Raw genomic sequence first — 18,257 nt, forward strand, 5'->3', positions numbered from 1 at the left:
GTCGAACTTCTCCATGATGGACGTGGGCCCCGCCAGCCCATAATCAACGCCAAACCAATATGGAGGCCCAAATCCAGACTTGACCCACAAACAATAATGTACTACCAATACCAACCAGTGAAACTTGCAATTGGCAATTGCTATCCAAATCCCTCACGAGCCATAAGCCTCTCAATGGGAATCAATAATACAATCCTCCATCATCTATTTAGATCTAGATAACGCATGCTAGCCATCGTTGGTCATCTCATCTCCTACCAAAATCCCTGATGAGTTGTGTACTTTTTTTATTTTCTTCTATTTAGTTTCTCGTTTTCGACTTCTTTGCTTCTAATTTTATATGGTTTCCAATTGGTTAGAGACTCGAAAAATTAGAGAAACAGATCATTTGGCTAATAATTCTTTTTTATGTCTTCCTTTATATATGAAACCTAAATCTAAAAGTATAATGTAAATTTAAAATTCTTTTTTTTTTTTTTCTCTCTATATGTATCATCGATGCACGAAAACAGTTAGGGGGTACTGTTTTAACTTTTTAAAACATTTCTTTATTGAAAAGTTGATAAACACACACACAAAAAAAAAAAAAAGAATTATTTTTATAATTTTAAAAATATTTCATTAGAAAAAAAGGGGAAGAGTTGATTGCGTCCACCAAGTTGTTAGAGACGGAATTGTTCCGTCTCTAACCATTACGAACCTAGGTTTACCTTTGTCACAGCTTACAGCCACTCTGTCTCTCTGACCGTCCCCTTATCATCGTTCCCCCTTGCCGCCCGGTTGCTCGGTGCCGCCGTCGATTCACAAACACGAATCGACGTTTCCGTGCTCAGTGCCGCCGTTTCCGTGCAAGACGAATCGTCGCTACCCCTTGCCGCCGTCGATCCACAAACACGAACTCCGATTGCTCGGTGCCGCCGTCGATTCAGCTTAAAGGGGTATGATTTCTTTTGTTTTTCTTCTTTTGTCTGTTTCTTGGTCGTATTTCTGTTGATTCTCGTATTGCTTCGTTTTGACTTGAAAGGGTCTGATTCCTGTCCGTAAGTTAATGATCTTGCTTTCATTGTGATAATTTGATTGTGTTGTTACAATCTTTCGGAGTGAAGGGAAGTTGGGAACCTTTTCTTGCTAGGGTTGTTTATTCGTGTCACCCTAATTTTGAGGCTGCCCCTGTTTGATCAAATGAACTCATTAAGAATTATTACAAACTGAATTATTGTTGGTTTCCTTAATTTGAAAGTGAAATTTGTCTGGTGACAGTTAAAGGGATGTGCCCACTTTCATTTCAACCCAATAGATGCTTAACATTTAGCAGAGCTGACTCTGTTATCCATCCCAACCCGCCCACTGCTATGCTTTTAACAACTCTGTCATCTCTATCTTCTCCGTTCCTCTTAATTGTACTGATTCGAGTTTCTGGGCTTTAGTCTGGGAATGAATTGAAGTGTGAACTTGGTTGATGTGTTGATTAAATGATATTGGACTTGGTTGATGTCCAAGAGACCATAGAGAAAGTGAATGATGAAGTGGAAAAACTTTTATAAATTGTACCATGTTTGATTATTTTCTTTTTTTAAATTTATTGTATGTTTTTAATTAGTAAATCATGGTTCATGGATGATAGAACTTATATTTATGTTTGTTTGAATACATTATAAAATTCATGTTTATTTTTAGGTTGAATATTTTTTTTTATAATTTTATGTATTAAAAATTATATTTACAAAAAGGTCCTTACATTTTTTTATTTACGTGTTTTCCCTGCGTTTCCGTTTCCTATTTTTTTGAAAAATGCCATTTCTCTATTTTTATTTCGTATCATGTCCGTTTCCTATTTCCGTTAGTTCCACAATACATAGAAGTAACAGCGATCAAAGCAGACATGGGTTTTTGTAAACTACCAACAGAGCACCACTTTGATTATGATGCTATAGTTTGTTTAGAAACTAAAATTTTCATTAGTAATCAAGACATATCAGTCAGATTCCAGCTGAATCAACTGCCAAACCACTTCCCTCAACCCCTTCCATTTTCTAGTTAGCCTAATAATCCAGGTTAAAAATATTGGAGTCAATTACTCAATCCAGTTTCAAAATTTTAACCATAAGGAAAAGGGGGACATAGGATTTTAGCCTGCCCAATCCCATCCTATAGTCTTTCTACCAACTGGGACAACTCAAAGAGAAAAGTGTTTTTCCCTTATTGCATATAGTGGCTTCCCGTATCTTGTCTTTTTGGCTACAAGCAAATGTGGTTTCCTACTTGCTTGGTATATGTATTGGAGCATATTGAGTAATCCATGGAAGACATTTCTCCTATTCATAATTGATCCTAGGATCAGGGTTTGTATTAGGTAGTCGATAGCTAGTGTAAAAATTGTCAGAATCTTTTACTATGAATTCTAGACAAAAGCAATAAATTGAGATATGATGACCTTGGAAAAGATATTATCATTGATAGATATGGTTGGAGAGATAGAATTCATGTGGTCAACCCCACCTAGTTAGATTAGGCTTTTAATTGTTGTTGTTGTTTTTGAATCCTTAGAAACAAAGTTTCACACTTGAAATTATGCTGTGTAATTTACTAACTTTAACACATTATACCTTTTTTTTTTTTTTTTTGTTCTTGTGTCTGTGTGTGCTTTTGTGTTTTGTACTCTAATTGTCTGAACTTCCATGGTATTTATAGTCTTCAGATTATGCACTCTCTTTGTCTACGTTGTTATATTTTATTTTCTGCCAGTTGTTTCTATTAATTTGATATGAGAATGTGACTATTACTTGAAATTTCTTTCAAGGACCAAAACATAAATCTTTAATAGGTTAATAATTGTCTTAACCTTGGACTATAGAGTTAAGTTGTAAAATTGTTTCTTGCTTTTCGTCCTTTCCAAAACCAAGAATAGAACTGCATCATCGGGAACAACTCTGTGGTAGTTCCTTTGTGTTTCTTAGTCATGTAGGTCTCTTGTCTTTGATTATTCTTTATTTTGATAAGTGCCTTACCTGTCATGATTTTGTTTGTTTCTGTTTGTTTTTGGCCCACTTTTTATTATGCTTTGTTATCTGTTCTTTTTTTTTTCTTTTCCATTTATCTGCCTCCTTCCTGTTGGAAATGAAGAACACCTTGTGTCTTTTGTTGCCTGCCCTCATCTGGTCCACAAAGGGAGCCATAATATTGTACTGGTCTTGAGTTCCTTGTATTGCCATGTTGAAAATTACAGTGAGATTAGCACTCCCTGGGGCAAATTTCTATGATGTGGAGCTGTACAGACATGATAACTGGGAAAGCTGCTTGCCTCTTCACAACTTCTGAGATGTTAATATCATGTTATCAACATTATCTGCAGAGTGCAGAACAAATGTGCTTTTTAGTTGTTTTCTTTAATCATCTAGGAAATGTTGGTGTTCCCTTTATCTGTTTCGCTTACATTTATATGTCATTTGCTAATTTGGATTTTCACATTATTGACACTTTTGAGGTTAATTTTGCTTCTGGAGACATGGATAGTGATGTGATTGCAAAACTCACCCTGTATGGGCTGGGTTTCAGGGCTAAATTCCAACATAAATTAATATATTTTAAAAGTTCTAATAATTCAATCATTTATGCTCTTATAAAAAAATTAAGAAATTCTAATTAAATTTATATTTATAATTCAAGAATTGAAAAAAAAAAAACTAAATCCCTAATGCCCTATTGATTATCCACTCTCAGTCTGTCACACAATCACCCTGTCTGCCCTTATTCATCGCTCATTCAAGTTCCAAATCTAGGAGGAAATCAACAGTCCCCTCTTCCCAATCACTGAATCACAGCAACAGATCAACTATCCCCTCACTCAATCCGAACTTCAACCATTACAATTCTAGAAATCATCTGTGCGTCCATCATGCCTCTTCTCTGTGCACCTCCTCTTTGGGATAAAAAATCAAACTTCAACCATCCCTTCTCGCACTCAATCAATCCCAACTTCAACAATCTCTTCTCTCCTCTGTATGTCATGCCTCTTCAATATTGAAATCTTAAATTGAGATTGAAAACGTTCTCTGCCCATGCACAATTGACAGGTAACATTACAGTGACCCTTGTTGATGCCAGTTACCATCTATCCTTTTTGTGAGATTATCACCAAGTTTGGCAACCCTTTTTTGTCTTGTTAATGCTTGCTTTTGCTTTTGCTTTTTTTGTTCTTTATTTCAGTTGTGCTATATACTTCTTTTTAATGCTGCTGCTGCTAGGTTTTTTCAGTTGTGTGTGCTGGCTATGAAATGCAAATGATTGCTGGTTGTAATTATGTCGACTGCTGATTGTGATTGTCGATTATGATTGCTGGTTGTATTGTTTTGTAAAAATGGTGAAAAATTCTATATGTTTTGATTGTTTTCATTTTCCTACTAGTAAATGAGTGAAATTAAAAAAGTAGTGTAAAAAATTGTTAGGAAATTATTTAAACTGACAAATATAATTTTTTTTATTATCTTTTTTTATATGAATTTACCTAGTATGGGCATCCAATGGGTACCTATTACCCAATGGGGATGAAGATAGAATTAGGCTTGCAGGGATGGGGACTGGGAGAGTGGTCCTTGGTGCAAACCCTGCCCATTGCCATTCCTACTGCCAGACTTAACCTTCCATTGGTGACAATTTTCATATGCTAACTGGGTATTATTATTTTCTGAAGAAATTTCTTTTGCTAATAGTGTACCATCATCACATAAATGGATATGGGTACCTCTTTATACCTTGATCCTTTTTTATTCACTATGATATTGCTGAAGGAGCTCTCATGTGCTATGGTTTCTTTGAGTAGCATAAATTGCAAGTTTGTACGAATGAAGTGCATATGATATTGTAATTAATAAGCACGAATTCAGAAGAGCAAACTAATCAGCTAACCTTTTCTTCAAGTTCAATGGGAAAAAGAACTCAAATTATTGGCATATGCAAGATGTCCAGTCATCATTTTATCTATATCTTTTAAGTTGCATGTGCTCAACTAAATCAGATATGTTATCCAAAATTCAGAATGGGAAACTTGTCGCTAAGCTTCACCCAGCTCAATTTTTGTCATTTCTGTTACATGTGCCTAAACCAAATCAGATATATAATAAAATGAGAAATAGAGAAGGCAACTACACAAGCCTCTTAGTTTAGAGAACCTCTTAATTTCAAATTTATGGTTTGTTTTGTCTCGAGGTTACTGCATCATCCCAATGGAAGTGCTGTCTAATTTCTTGCAGGAGTTTAGTCTTTGAACCATGTTGAAGCATTTATATGACAAATTGTGTGTTCATGGGGGCCATAAAATTAGATATTGCTTGTATGCACAAACAAGTGGCTTCCAAAGTGGACAGGTACATGTTGAACCAACTTATCCATTTACATTATTCCCTTGATTCAACTGCCTATATATTTTAGATCATCATGTAGTTTTTGGTTCTTGAAAGCTGACTATTTTATGCTGCAGAGTAGCCATCTTTCAGTAACTAAAAAGAAAAAAAAAAAATAGCAGACATAAATGGATTGCATTTGCAATCCCCAAAGTACTGGGAGCCTATTTAGCCATCCACAGCCCACATTACCAATTTACCAGTCAGGCTTTGTTAGATTGCATCCACCATCTTCTTACTCTATTTACCACGTTCATTACTAGTAGATTTATTAAGGCTTAATACATACGACGCCCTCTCAATAATTAAAAAATATAGCGTTTAGTCTTTTGATGTGCAAAAAGTTAAGATTCCGTATCTCAAATATTAAAAATTGTTTCTTTAAGTCTTTATCGTAATAGAATATTAGCGCGTGTATGAATGCGCCTGTTTTCATGAGCGATACATCATGTGGATGATCAGTTGATAGTATTTGAATAGGCTGATTAGTTTGTTGCGCACTTACAACAATTAAAAAATATGGCGTTTGGTCCCTAATGTGCAAAAAAATCAAGATTTCGTATCTTAACTATTAAAAATTGTTGATTTAAGTCCTTACCTTTACTTGAGAGTAAATAGAACTATTATCTATGCCACACAAGACATACACGGAAAAAAGAGAAAGTATTATGTCATAAAAAACCATGCCAGCAAGACATATCAGATTAAAATTTACCTTGATAAGAAAAAGACTAAATTATCCATAGTTTAAAAAAAAACTTAAATCTCAAACACCGAAATTTCTGAATCACTAACCCAAAAAATGTTACCTTCTTCTATTCTCAATTACATATATGATGGAACTATTTTCCATCCTTTCTATTTGTTGAACACATTCCATCGTTCTCTCACTCTTTTGTTTATATTCTCTTTTTTGTCTAAGGGTAAGGACTCAAAGCCATAATTCTTAATAATTGAAATACAAAATTTTGACATTTTGTAAATCAGGAACCAAACACCATATTTTTTAATTGTTGAGAGAGCATAAGAAACCAGTTAACCTATTTAAATATTATTAATTGGTTATACACGTAGCATGTCACTTACGAAAAATGCGTGCATTCATGCACGCGCTATCATTCCGTCATAATAAGGATGTAAAATAATAATTTTTAATAGTTGAGATACGGAATCTTGACGTTTTGCACATCTAGACTAAACATCATATTTTTTAATTGTTAAGGGGGTCTGTATGTATTAAGCCATTTATTAATGGAAAAATGATTCCCAATTTCTTTCTTCGGAGCTGTTTCTTTTCCCTTCCCCCCGCCCCGGCATAGCGCTTCGCTTCAGGTTCTTCGTTAGAATCAACTGACTTCTCCCTTCTTCATTGATCTGGGGGGAAAGGAACTATCTACCAGTTGGGAAGCTAGACATCAAGTAAGTGGCTTGATGAGGATAACTAAGTTGACACGCTGGAGTTGGCTGCTGGCACAACAGGGTGGTGCCTTACCGCACTGCAGGCGAGCTCGCGGTAGCATTCGTGGTGGTGCTTCAAGATTCCAATGTACTGCGTCCAAGATCAGGTCCATAAAAGTTTGGCATTCATAATTTAGATAATTCATTAACCTTCTTTCTTGTATCAAGTTTGCACAGGAATGAGTGTTTGAATTATTCTTCTAGTTTATTGTTACCCCTCAGGTAGAACTCATCCTCAAAAGCTAGATGTCAAGGGGAGGATGCCCAAGAGGTTATAACCCCACACCAAGAACCTAAACCTCTGATGTGGAACAAGTCTCATACATTGCAGTGAACCATGATACCACCATGCTTCGTAGTCCCGATGCCCATGACGACAGGTTGTGTACTAGCTACGGGTAGTCCCGGACAAACACTGCAATACCAACGTCATCTTCGTTGCTGTATGATTGCAACTTGGAGAGATGGGGCCAGATCTAATACCACTTTTGTCAGACCTCTTAATCTATTGATGGATTTCTCATTGTTTCGATGAGATTTTGGCTTAGGAAATTACAAGGGAATTGAGAAGAAATATAGGGGGAGTTATAAGAACAGAATGAGAGGGAACGAGAGAGAGAGTTGAGAGAATCATAATTCATATATTGATAAAGCGTAATTCGGTTAAGGCACAATCGGGCCTTATACCGAGTACAATAGAAGAATCTCTCGTACAATGACCTGTCCTCCCCTTTTCTCCCTTCTAGAACATTTGTTATAACCACCTAGGTACAACCCTCAGCCTACAGCTACGGTACAATGATTCATAGCCTAGGTACACGACATTTGTTTTCTTTTTCCTTTTTTTTTTGTATTAAATGCTTTTTGATTTTCACATGTAAACTTGTTTATTGATTCAAGTTATTTCTGAATTCTGACTCTTGGATTGGATTATATATGACAATTTAGAATTCTCCACCCTTTACTTGTTTTATAATATAATAAATTAAAACCAATACCATAGTGGGCAGTGATCTTCGCATTCACAGTATAATCAAAGCTAGAATGATACAAAAAAAGAAGCAAAGAAGAAGAAGATGTTCACTTTACAGTACCTCTAGAGTTGGTAAATGGAAGACTTTAGCAGTATCTTCAAAATGTTAACGAGTTTGTGTTTGCTCTTCCCCATTTTGTATCATGTCATAGCCCTGTTTGGCACCAAGAAGCTTTTTTGGAGTAGAGGATTATCTGGACGATGACAATAGCCGGCCATACACTTACCAGAAGGAGAAGAAGTCAAAAAATCCGGACAAACATATTTCTTTCAAACAACGAACAATAGCTTACATGGAGCCATTTACTCTTGATGTTTTCATCTCAAAACGCTTTGTTTCAGCTTCACTGACCCACAGGGTAACAAGCAAGCAGGTTGCAGTTGCCGGTACTAACTCCAAAGACATCAAAGCTGCGCTCAAGTCTCGAGCAGACATACCTGCATGTTTGGCCATAGGCCGGATTTTGGCAGATAGAGCACGCGAAGCTGATGTCTACACGGCATCTTATACTCCGAGGGAGAGGGACAGGTTTGAAGGAAAGATAAGAGCGGTTGTTCAGTCTCTCATTGACAATGGCATCGATGTCAAAGTCTATCTGGATTAACTTTTGTAATCTTCTTCCCCCCTTTCCACAGCTTGGTTTAAGACATTGTGTTACATTTTATTTAGGTTTTATTAGAGCTGTGCATCATTTAGAGGCAACTTTTTTGGTCGTGTTTTGATATTAGCATACACAATATTTAGGCACTATAGATGGACCTAAATTTATCAAATTAAAATTTCAAAATCCTAAGTTCTCGGATGCACACCATTTGTTATCACGTGCGCCTTTGTCTGGACTTGGTTATCCAAATATTTGTTTAAAATTAGAAGAAATATAGAAACTTTTAATGGGTTTTAAGCAAAGCTTCATCCAGTTAATTCACCAAGTCGGAAGTGTAAGTTAATTCACTACCTCTAAAATCACTAGGTCGTTCCCTGATTCTTATAACTGATGAAACATTTCATGGCTCTTACAAATCCTTCGTAGTTTCAAACCACAGAATATAAACCTGTGCAAAATAAAATAAAATACATCAATGATTCAGTTGGCTCGGCTTAACTTTTTTCCACCCACATTGTAAAAACTTTGAAAAAGATGAAAATACTGAGATCTCCAAAAATAAAATATGCTAAACATCTTGTAAATGACATGCTTCCCACATGGTTGAAATCCGAAGCCACGGCAACTCTTTCATGTCATGTTCGTCTCATCAGCTGAAACAGTAAATTCACAGGTTCTGTTGCAATACAACACACTAGCAATTCCCGACCTGCAGAAGGGGAAAAAAAGGAATTCCGCAAACAGTCTCTTCTCTCATCCAAAATCTACCACAAGTGAAGCAGGGAGTTTCTTGTTGGAAAGGGTGTACCACAGACAAGCCATGAGCACATTATTCATAAACCATTAAGGTATATGTCATATGTATCTGGTTACCTCATCAATCCATATTTCAAACCCAAAGGCAGCAAAATTGCTAATCGATCGTCCAACTTTAGACAGCCTGATCAAACTAGGTCACATACAAATTCAACCCATTGAGCAGATAAAATTTGAAATAGTAAAGAGGGCCAGCCTTGGAATTAGGTAACAAGCAGTTAATGATATCTGTGTCGATCCTTCTCTCTAGAATAAGACGAAGCATGGTACTCGCGTTCTGTAAAAATTTCAATAGATGTTGGAAGTCAGCACCCTACAGTACCTAGTAACTAAATCAAGAAAGGGAATCTCTAGATCAAGAGACTCCCTTGTTTTGTGAGGGTTGGGAGAGAGTCATGTACACAGCCTTCTTGCTTTATTTTGCAAATAGGTTGTTTCCACAACTCAAATCCATTATTTTTTGGTCATAAAAGAGCAATTGGACCGTTGCCACCAAGGCTGGCCCTCCTAGTAACTAAATCAAGATTGGAAGAAATTTATAAACATCACTAACCTCGAGATGTATGACGCTTTGATTTCTCTGAATGACCTCCTGCATCAATAAGATATGGATCAGAAAATGCTAATATAATTTTGACTGTAGAGATCTAGAGATAAAACCGCCAAGTATTCATAAATTAACCTGAATCTTTTCCTTTGTCCTTGGCCCGGTGTCCTCTGTCCTTGATTTTGTCTCTGTCCCTTTCAGTGTCATCTCGCTCCCGCTCCCGCTCAGAATCCCTTCCCCTGTCACGATCCCGAACCTTTAGCCTCTCCCTTTCCCTTTCCCTGTCCCTTACCTTTTCCCGCTCCCTCTCCTGTCTTTCCCCACTCACTTCCATCCTATGCTCAGACTTCATTTTGGATGCACGCTCTTCTCTAGCCTCTCCCTCAGTGGGGATACTTTGAGAATCATCACCACTCTTCTTGTTAGACTCTTTCAACTTCTCAGGTGCTGCTTTTATCAGTTCACTCTTGGAACTGCCAGATTCCTTATTAGTTGTATCTGAAGATGCCTTTGGAGTACCAGGATCATTATTAGCTGGTGGGACAGTAAGTGAATCTTCCTAACAAAAACAGGAATGAGGCAAAAACTTTGGATTAGTAAGAAAACTTCCTGAAAAGAATTTAGTTTACTGATTCTTATTGATTTACCCATCTAGTGGGATTAAGGCTTCGTGCTGTCATTGTCCTGATTCTTATTCATTTGGAAGTGGGGGGTATTACCTTTGGAACTGGCTGGGAAGGAGATTCCCACGATCTGTTGGTTGTAGTAAATGAACCCCCATCCTTACAAACAGGTATATATTGTGCCTTAGGAAGGCTGTACAAATGTGCCAGAACTCTACAAACCTCATCGATACCAGACTTGTCTGCATCAAATGCCTTCCACCATGGTGGATTCTCAGGTAGTGGCACGTGGAATCTACGAGCAGCAGCATACACAACCCCGCAGGCAACAACCTCGCTCTTGAATCGCACACATAAAGTTGTACGCAAACTGCTTAAGAAAAGGATGGTCAATGAAGTACATCAACAAACAAGCATTAAGGTACAAGTAAAGGTGTAATAATAACCACATGAACTTTAAGTTATGGATCATCCACACACTCTGAAATTTTATAAGATTGGATCTTTCAGTTCAACAAACCAGTATCAAGTCACCAACAAAGGAGTAATGGCCATGAACAATCTGGTGGACCATCAATACAGCAACTGCATGAAAGGGACTCTCAATGAACTGCCTCAACAAACTAAAGTTACCAAAAAGGAGCAATAACTACATGACCAAAAAAATAAAATTACCAATGAGGATCACAATTTTAGATTAGATCCAAGTCATAAAGTTGCCTGGGATGGCCCGCAGGCCTGGTAAATAAAAACATATATTTTTTAAAAATTTATAATTGTAATTGTAACTCTTCATTTGTCATAATTTTGGAACAATAAGAATATATTGACATATAATTTAATATAGACATTACCTTAATGTGTTACTTTTAATTTTGTACATTATGATTCGTATATTATAAATTTGTATGTATTTTAAATCTTTTCATGTATATTATAAATTTGTATGTATTTTAAATCTTTTCATTTGTCAACACTTTTGAGTCGATAAAAATAAATTGAGAAATTATTTAGTACATAGAATATCTCTATGTGTTATTTTAAATTTTGTACATTCAAAATTGTACATCTGTAATTTTTTAATTAGAAATAAAAATTAATAGTTTGCCTGCAAAGGCTTGGTGAGGCAGCCTGAATCAAGCCCCTGGACTGACTCCCCATTTGGCATGTCTAACCAGCATCTAATATAGTTCCATTACATATAAAATAAATGAGAATTACCTGTCATTTGCTAGATTCCATGCTTCTTGTCTCAGTTCTAGGGGTGTCCCAAGGGCGGCAAGGTAGTTTGATATAAATTTATGAGGATGTTCAACGTGGCAGATGAAACCCATCTCCTTCAATAAGTGCCTCTCTGTTCTATTCAGGTCCATCTTTAACATTGCATATTTCTGTCAAAAGGGAAGACTCAGTTCAGAGATCGAATAATTAGAAGTAGATGATCATGTTCCATGGCTTGGTCCACTAAATATAAACAAATCCCCAAGAAAGGAGGAATGTAACAAGGAAAAGAAAACAAAAGGAAAAAAGATGAATACCCAATAGGTATGGAGCTGTTTATAATAAGGGCCCCTAGTGGTTGTGGAGGTTCATTCAGAAACAGGAGCAGAGGAGTGCAATTTTTGGAAAGCATGGATAATAGAGAAGATCATTTTACAAATGAAATCAAATGAGGTCATGTTGTGGGAGAGTCAGAAGAGTATTGTAAAAGCTTAAATTGCATTACCTGAAGTTTAATGCACAAAGTACCCAAACAAATGAGATGTATACTAACCTCGGTCCCTAGTCAGAGTGCACAAGATTGCGCCCCTTTTTTGTGTTCATTCATGTACTTATCAACAAATGTCTATATGTGAATATATTGTATACAGAATTAGTAAGTGTCATAGTATAATGAGAAGCAAATCCAACCTTGGAAAAAGGATCCAAATGCTCTATTGGCAAGCTCTCCCTCCTGCATTCCATTCTGTGGAAAACAATGAGTACATGTCTTGCTTTTCTTGGACATTCCTCAAGCTTTGATGCAAGCCAAACACAACTGGCAGCAACTCTCTGCAAATAAACAAGATCATATTCCACATCAGGAAGTAGAAGTACATACATATCATATAGCCTCCAATTGAATTTAAACAGTTGAAAAAAAATACAAACAAAACCTTCACGTTAAAGCGAGCAAATGACTTCTTGCAATAGAACCTATGAAATAGAACCTGACCAGTGGCCATTACTGCCTGAGGTCTGTGGAAAGCAGATTAAAGAAAACAAAAGACACATCTAAAAAAAGGCCAGATTGTGTTAGAAAGAATTTACAAGTATGTTCTGTAACTACTTGGTTGCCTTGGACTGTTTATGTTTGGCCTCAGGCAACCCACAGAAGTATTACAGAGCATTACTTTCAGTATCATAAAACAGTAGAAGCAGAAACAACAACATATGCAGGATACAGCTTGAGTAAAATGCCACCTTCTTGGATGAGGTCACAGCCATAGATTCTGAGGGTCGTTTCGGTTGCTTCATCTATGCCATCCTTCCTGGAAGGTGTATTTTGTAGCTGCTCATCCGTTACGTAAAAGGTGTCAATTGCTGTATAAATCATGGTTGATAGAAGAGCTCAACTAGCTTTAGTTCTCTGTCAAGAGAAAAAAAGGTGGGAACCCAGTGTTCACTTCCAATGTCATCCAGAATATAATGAACTGAAAAAAAGACGGTGAAGAATGCCTTGCAAAACAAAATATCAAAAAGCACAACAATGGTTAAATAATCCGGCCAAATCAAATTTCTTTATCTACCACAACATAGTAACTAGCCTTCTAGAGGGAAAATACAATACACATTATCAATAAATATATACATGTACATATCCACATAAGATTCTTTTGTCTGTCAACTTTCCGAAGAATTCAAAGTTCAAACGCATATTGTGTTCTAATAAACTTAATAAGTAAATAATATAGAAAGAACGTATATTTCCATCCAAACTGATGTTGCAGTTCTGGCTGCAACCCATATTCTGAATTAATTTCATCATCAAGTTAAATAATCAACATGGAAATGATATAGAAAAGGAAAAAAGAAACTGAATATGTTAGATTGGCCATGAGCTTAGGTTTAAGGTTACGGGTAGGATTAGGGGTAAAGATTGATCAGGAATTAGACTGCAGGCCCTACATAAAAATGGAGAGAGAGAGAGAGACTTTAGGTCAGAGTGTCAAACCAAAGTCCATGATGGATTTTATGTGGATGTTAATATTTCAGTACTATAAATCAGTCTTCCAGCTTTTCCTTCACATTACTTTGGACGAGTTGATGCTATCTCCTGCATCTCCGTCTCAGGCACTAACTAGCTGAAGTTGAAGAACTAGAATCAGCTAGGATGGTCACTTGGCCTTATTCGCTTTTCTCTCCTGCTCTTTGAAATTGAAATCCATGGTTTTATTTCAGTAATACTGATACATAAAATAAACAGCCTTCAAAGAAGACACTTGTTTATATAACCAATGAACCAGGAGCCAGATGAACTGATCCAGTTAAAACCATGACCCGGGTGAAGCAGACTGGTTCAACAGGCAATTTTTTTCTTATTTCAGAAGAACAAGAACACAGTAGAAGTAGGAATGGTAATGGGATGGTTTTGACAAGGGACAACTCACCCATCCCCATCCCCACATACCCAATCATGTCCCCATCAGGGATTTTGTTTAGTACCCCATCCACATACCCAAGGCACATTTTTCTTTTGTTTACACCCCTGGTTCAGTAGGGGCTTTTTTGTAAATATAATTTTTAATATAGAAAATTATAAAAAATGGTCATTTAATCTAAAAATAAACATAAATTCCATAATGCATTCAAACAAAAATAAACATAAGTTCTATCATCCATTAACCATGACTTACTAATAAAAAAATAATAATAAAATTTTAAAAAAATAATCAAACATAATACAAGTTATAAAATTTCCTCCACTCATTCTCTTTCTCTATGGTCTCTTGGACATCAACCAAGTCCAATATCATTTAATCAACACATCAACCAAATTCACACTTCAATTCATTCCCAGACTAAAGCCTAGCAACTTGAATCAGTATAATTAAGGGGAACGGAGAAGATGGAGAGATGACAGAGTTGTTAAAAGCATAGCTGTTGGCGGGTTGGGATGGATAACAGAGTCAGCTCTGCTACATGCTAAGCCTAAGCATCTATTGGATTGAAATGAGAGTGGGCACATCCCTTTAACTGTCACCAGACAAATTTCACTTTCAAAATAAGGAATCCAACAATAATTCAGTTTGTAATAATTCTGAATGAGTTTATTTGATCAAACAGGGGTGGCCTCAAAATTAGGGTGACACGAATCAACAACCCTGGCAAGAAAAGGTTCCCATCACTCTGAAAGATTCTAACAACACAGTCAAATTATCATAATGAAAGCAAAATCATTAGCTTACGGACAGGAATCAGACCCTTTCAAGTCAAAACGAGGCAATACGAGAATCACCAGAAACAAGACCAAGAAACGGACAAAAGAAGAAAAACAAAAGAAATCATACCCATTTAAGCTGAATCGACAGCGGCACCGAGCAATCGGAGTTTGTGTTTGTGAATCGACGGCGGAAAGGGGTAGCGACGATTCGTGCTGCACGGAAACGGCGGCACCGACCAATCGGAGTTGTGAATCGATTCGTGTTACACGTAAACGGCGGCACCGAGCACGGACAAGTTGATTCGTGTTTGTGAATCGACTGCGGCACCGAGCAATCGGAGTTCTGAGTCGACGGCGGCACCGAGCACGGGGCGGCAAGGGGGAACGATGATAAGGGGACGGTCCGGAAGATAGAGTAACTGTAAGCTGTGACGAAGGTAAACCTGAGAGAGATGAGGGTTCGCAGAGGGCAGCCCTCGAATCAGAATTAATATTGTCCTTACAACCCTGCATTTTACTAATATTACAAAACAGCCCTACAACGTTTTAGAAATTGTATAAATGCCAGGAAACGTTTTATATATATTTCTTAAAATTTCAATACAACATACGTTAGTATCTTCGAGGCATTTCAGTGTATATAAGTATTGGTACTGCATTGTGGGTCAGTTCTAGACTGGGGTGGGGCCTCCATAAAATCACTTGAGAAATTGATGTCTTTCTCTTTTAACTCTTTCCTTCCAAACTGTTGCAATGCTTGCTAGACAGAGTATATAGACTATTATATGCCAAAGTTTTTAATTTCAAAGTTGTCTGCAGTATATTATCTTTTTATTTCACATGTAAAAAAAAAGACTAAAGATGTTTCGATGCAACATTGGAAATAATAAGGCTCAAGAGACAACCACCATCGCTACCGAGTGAGAAAGTCTTATCCGTCGCCTTCATCATTGTGTTGAAGGAAAAATAGGACTAAAGACATGCCTTGTGTTTAGAGATATTTTTATTTTTTTCTTGTAATTACAACTTAAGGGTATGTGAGTTTTAAAGACCTTGATCTTTATAGATCTTGACCGACCATGACTTATATCAAGATTTTCTTTTTATTAATAATATCAGTATATAATCCTAACTTCAACCATCCTTTTATGTGTTAAGTGGGACCCCAAATCTCTTCCAAATTAAAATCTTATTTTGTAAAATCTTTATTTTTAATAAGAAATAATTATGAATTCTTATTTCAAAATAAAAATATATATAAAAAAAGAGAGAGTTGAAATTGGGATTGATCGAGAATCGATGTTATCTAATGATTTTAGTGGTTGATTTTTGGAATTCGATTTAGGGATTAGGTGAGTGGATCATTGTTTTGAATTGCAATTATAATAATTTACCAATGTCTAGAAACTCAATGGTTGAATTGGATGAGAACGCGGCCTTCACCAGTAATAGGATTTTGATTTTTTGTTTTTGTTTTTGAATTATTATAAAGACATCTTCTAATTTGTGAATACTTTTATATTATAGAATGATTGATTCATTCTTATAAATAATTTTATAATATAATTAAAAAAATAATCAAATTACAAATCACTAACATTTGATAGTCTTCAAATATAAGATATAAATATTCTCATGATTTATAATATCTTGCAATTATGTTACAATATCATTGGCATAATTAATTCGTATGGCTCTGATTGAATTTCTCCAATGCCTTCAGTTTGTATGTGTTATAAATTTTATAAATAGTTATTAATCACAAATATCTAACTAGGAATCGAACGACATCTTACTCTTATAAGTACTTTTTTCTAAATTTATTTTGATAAGAAAAAGTTTGATTATAAAAAAAATAAATATATATATATATATAACAGTGAAGGTAATAGTAAGGCGATAAGGATAGGATTTTAAATTTTCTGTTTATGCTTTTAATTTTATGGGGGCACTAAACTAATCCGTTTGGAGTTGGCGAAAACAGGGATTTTGCAATGGCGATGGATGCTGCTATGATGGTTACAACTTACAAGGCAATGATGAACCATTGGACTTGGAGTTTTAAAAAAAAAAAGAAAAAGTGTGGGTGTACATAACGCAGAGGATCCTCTCTAAATAAATATTCGTTTCTATTAAATAGGAATTAAAAAAGAAAAAAACACCTTGAACGCACTCACTCACTCACTCAACAGTCACGCCCATTCACAAATTAATTCACTGAGACTGACTTATGTGATGAAAGCATAAAAATTAATATAAACGAGCAGATAAATAAGAACAAAATAATCCATAAATGTATATGAGATGTCACATAGGAATAAAGAAGAGAGAATAGTGGGGCACTGATGAGTGAGGGAGTGGTGTCCTTGGTTGTTGGTAGTTGCCTTGGGTGCATCCTTCCTTGAAGCTCAAGCAGTCCTCCTCCTTGCGTGTGAATGCGCTCTAGCTAATTGGGGCCTCCAACTAAGAATAATAATGAAACTGTTCAGTTAAGAGGAGGTTGGTTAGATTTTTAATAGAGTAGATAATAATAAAATAAAATAAAAGGACACTTGTAATATTCAGTATAAATAATTATAATCTCAACCAAATGCAAATCCTCTTATATATATATATAAATAATATTTGAACTAAAAAATATATTCAAAGATGCGTACATACCTATCCATCAAACCCCACCAAAACTCTACAAAGAGACAGAATAAAAGATGTTCAAAAGTCCACTAAAAATAGGAGGAAATAAAGATAAAATCCCAGAAAATAGAGAAGAATAAGGAGACAGAGAAGAGGAGGGTTGAGGTGCGTGAGAGTAGAGTAAGGAAGATAGCGACACAAGAAGTAAAAAATAGGAAAATAGAAGAGTAAAAGAAGAAACAAGGAGAAGAGACGATGAAAGCCCTCCATCTCCATGGATTACAACAAGATGGCCTTGCCTTGCCTTTCAGAAATTCAGCTCTTCTTTATTTTTACTCAAAACTAAACAAAACTATATTTTTGGATTCCACCCACTCCTTTATCTATAAATCTTCGTATTATATTTATTATAATTTATAGGCTATAGAATCCAACTCCAACTCCAACTCCAAATACAACTACAACTACAACTACATGGTTTTTTGTCTTTTCTTTTTTATGATAAATACAAAGTAAGTGCATTCAAATTAATCATAAAGTACAAGATTATAGAATTCAACCAAAATTGTAGATTACGCTTCGCTCCCACCCTTCTGTCAAACTTAAAAAGGACAATTATTATTCAGCAAAGGCAGGCCCAACGCTTAGTGGGCGGGCCGAAGATCAAACAAAGAAGAAAAGTGACGCACAACGAAGAGGAGTACCCGATGCTTAATGGG

General features: G+C 36.0%; 2 protein-coding genes across 9 annotated transcripts; one reads left to right on the forward strand and one right to left on the reverse strand.

Annotated features, from left to right (window-relative positions):
* The first annotated feature begins 682 nt into the window (after positions 1 to 682).
* LOC127801491 (uncharacterized) lies at positions 683 to 8,697 on the forward strand. 3 transcript variants are annotated; one of them, XM_052336703.1, is made up of 4 exons: positions 683 to 938; positions 5,250 to 5,363; positions 6,786 to 6,964; positions 8,043 to 8,697. In XM_052336703.1, exons 3-4 carry the CDS (start codon positions 6,944 to 6,946, stop codon positions 8,493 to 8,495), a joined length of 474 nt encoding a protein of 157 aa, XP_052192663.1. In that variant the 5' UTR covers positions 683 to 938; positions 5,250 to 5,363; positions 6,786 to 6,943; the 3' UTR covers positions 8,496 to 8,697. The 3 variants fall into 3 exon arrangements, with proteins under 3 accessions (XP_052192663.1, XP_052192671.1, XP_052192654.1); XM_052336711.1 differs by having other exon boundaries at positions 6,800 to 6,964; XM_052336694.1 differs by lacking the exon at positions 6,786 to 6,964 and having other exon boundaries at positions 688 to 938.
* Positions 8,698 to 8,849: 152 nt separating this feature from the next.
* On the reverse strand, positions 8,850 to 15,373 carry LOC127801466 (cyclin-L1-1-like). 6 transcript variants are annotated; one of them, XR_008023064.1, is made up of 10 exons: positions 15,032 to 15,373; positions 12,926 to 13,110; positions 12,638 to 12,719; positions 12,393 to 12,533; positions 11,703 to 11,872; positions 10,578 to 10,851; positions 9,994 to 10,417; positions 9,865 to 9,903; positions 9,369 to 9,444; positions 8,850 to 9,204 (listed from the first exon to the last, which is right to left on the reverse strand). XR_008023064.1 is itself a non-coding variant. In XM_052336675.1 (9 exons), the coding sequence occupies exons 2-9, from the start codon at positions 13,075 to 13,077 to the stop codon at positions 9,440 to 9,442; spliced, it is 1,287 nt and encodes a 428-aa protein (XP_052192635.1). In that variant the 5' UTR covers positions 13,078 to 13,110; positions 15,032 to 15,373; the 3' UTR covers positions 8,850 to 9,439. The 6 variants fall into 6 exon arrangements, 4 of the variants coding, with proteins under 4 accessions (XP_052192635.1, XP_052192622.1, XP_052192623.1 ...); XR_008023063.1 differs by having other exon boundaries at positions 9,369 to 9,588; positions 15,032 to 15,372; XM_052336675.1 differs by having other exon boundaries at positions 8,850 to 9,444.
* Positions 15,374 to 18,257: the final 2,884 nt, after the last annotated feature.

Source organism: Diospyros lotus, chromosome 1 (genome assembly GCF_014633365.1).
Source record: "Diospyros lotus cultivar Yz01 chromosome 1, ASM1463336v1, whole genome shotgun sequence".
Taxonomy (NCBI): Eukaryota; Viridiplantae; Streptophyta; class Magnoliopsida; order Ericales; family Ebenaceae; genus Diospyros; species Diospyros lotus.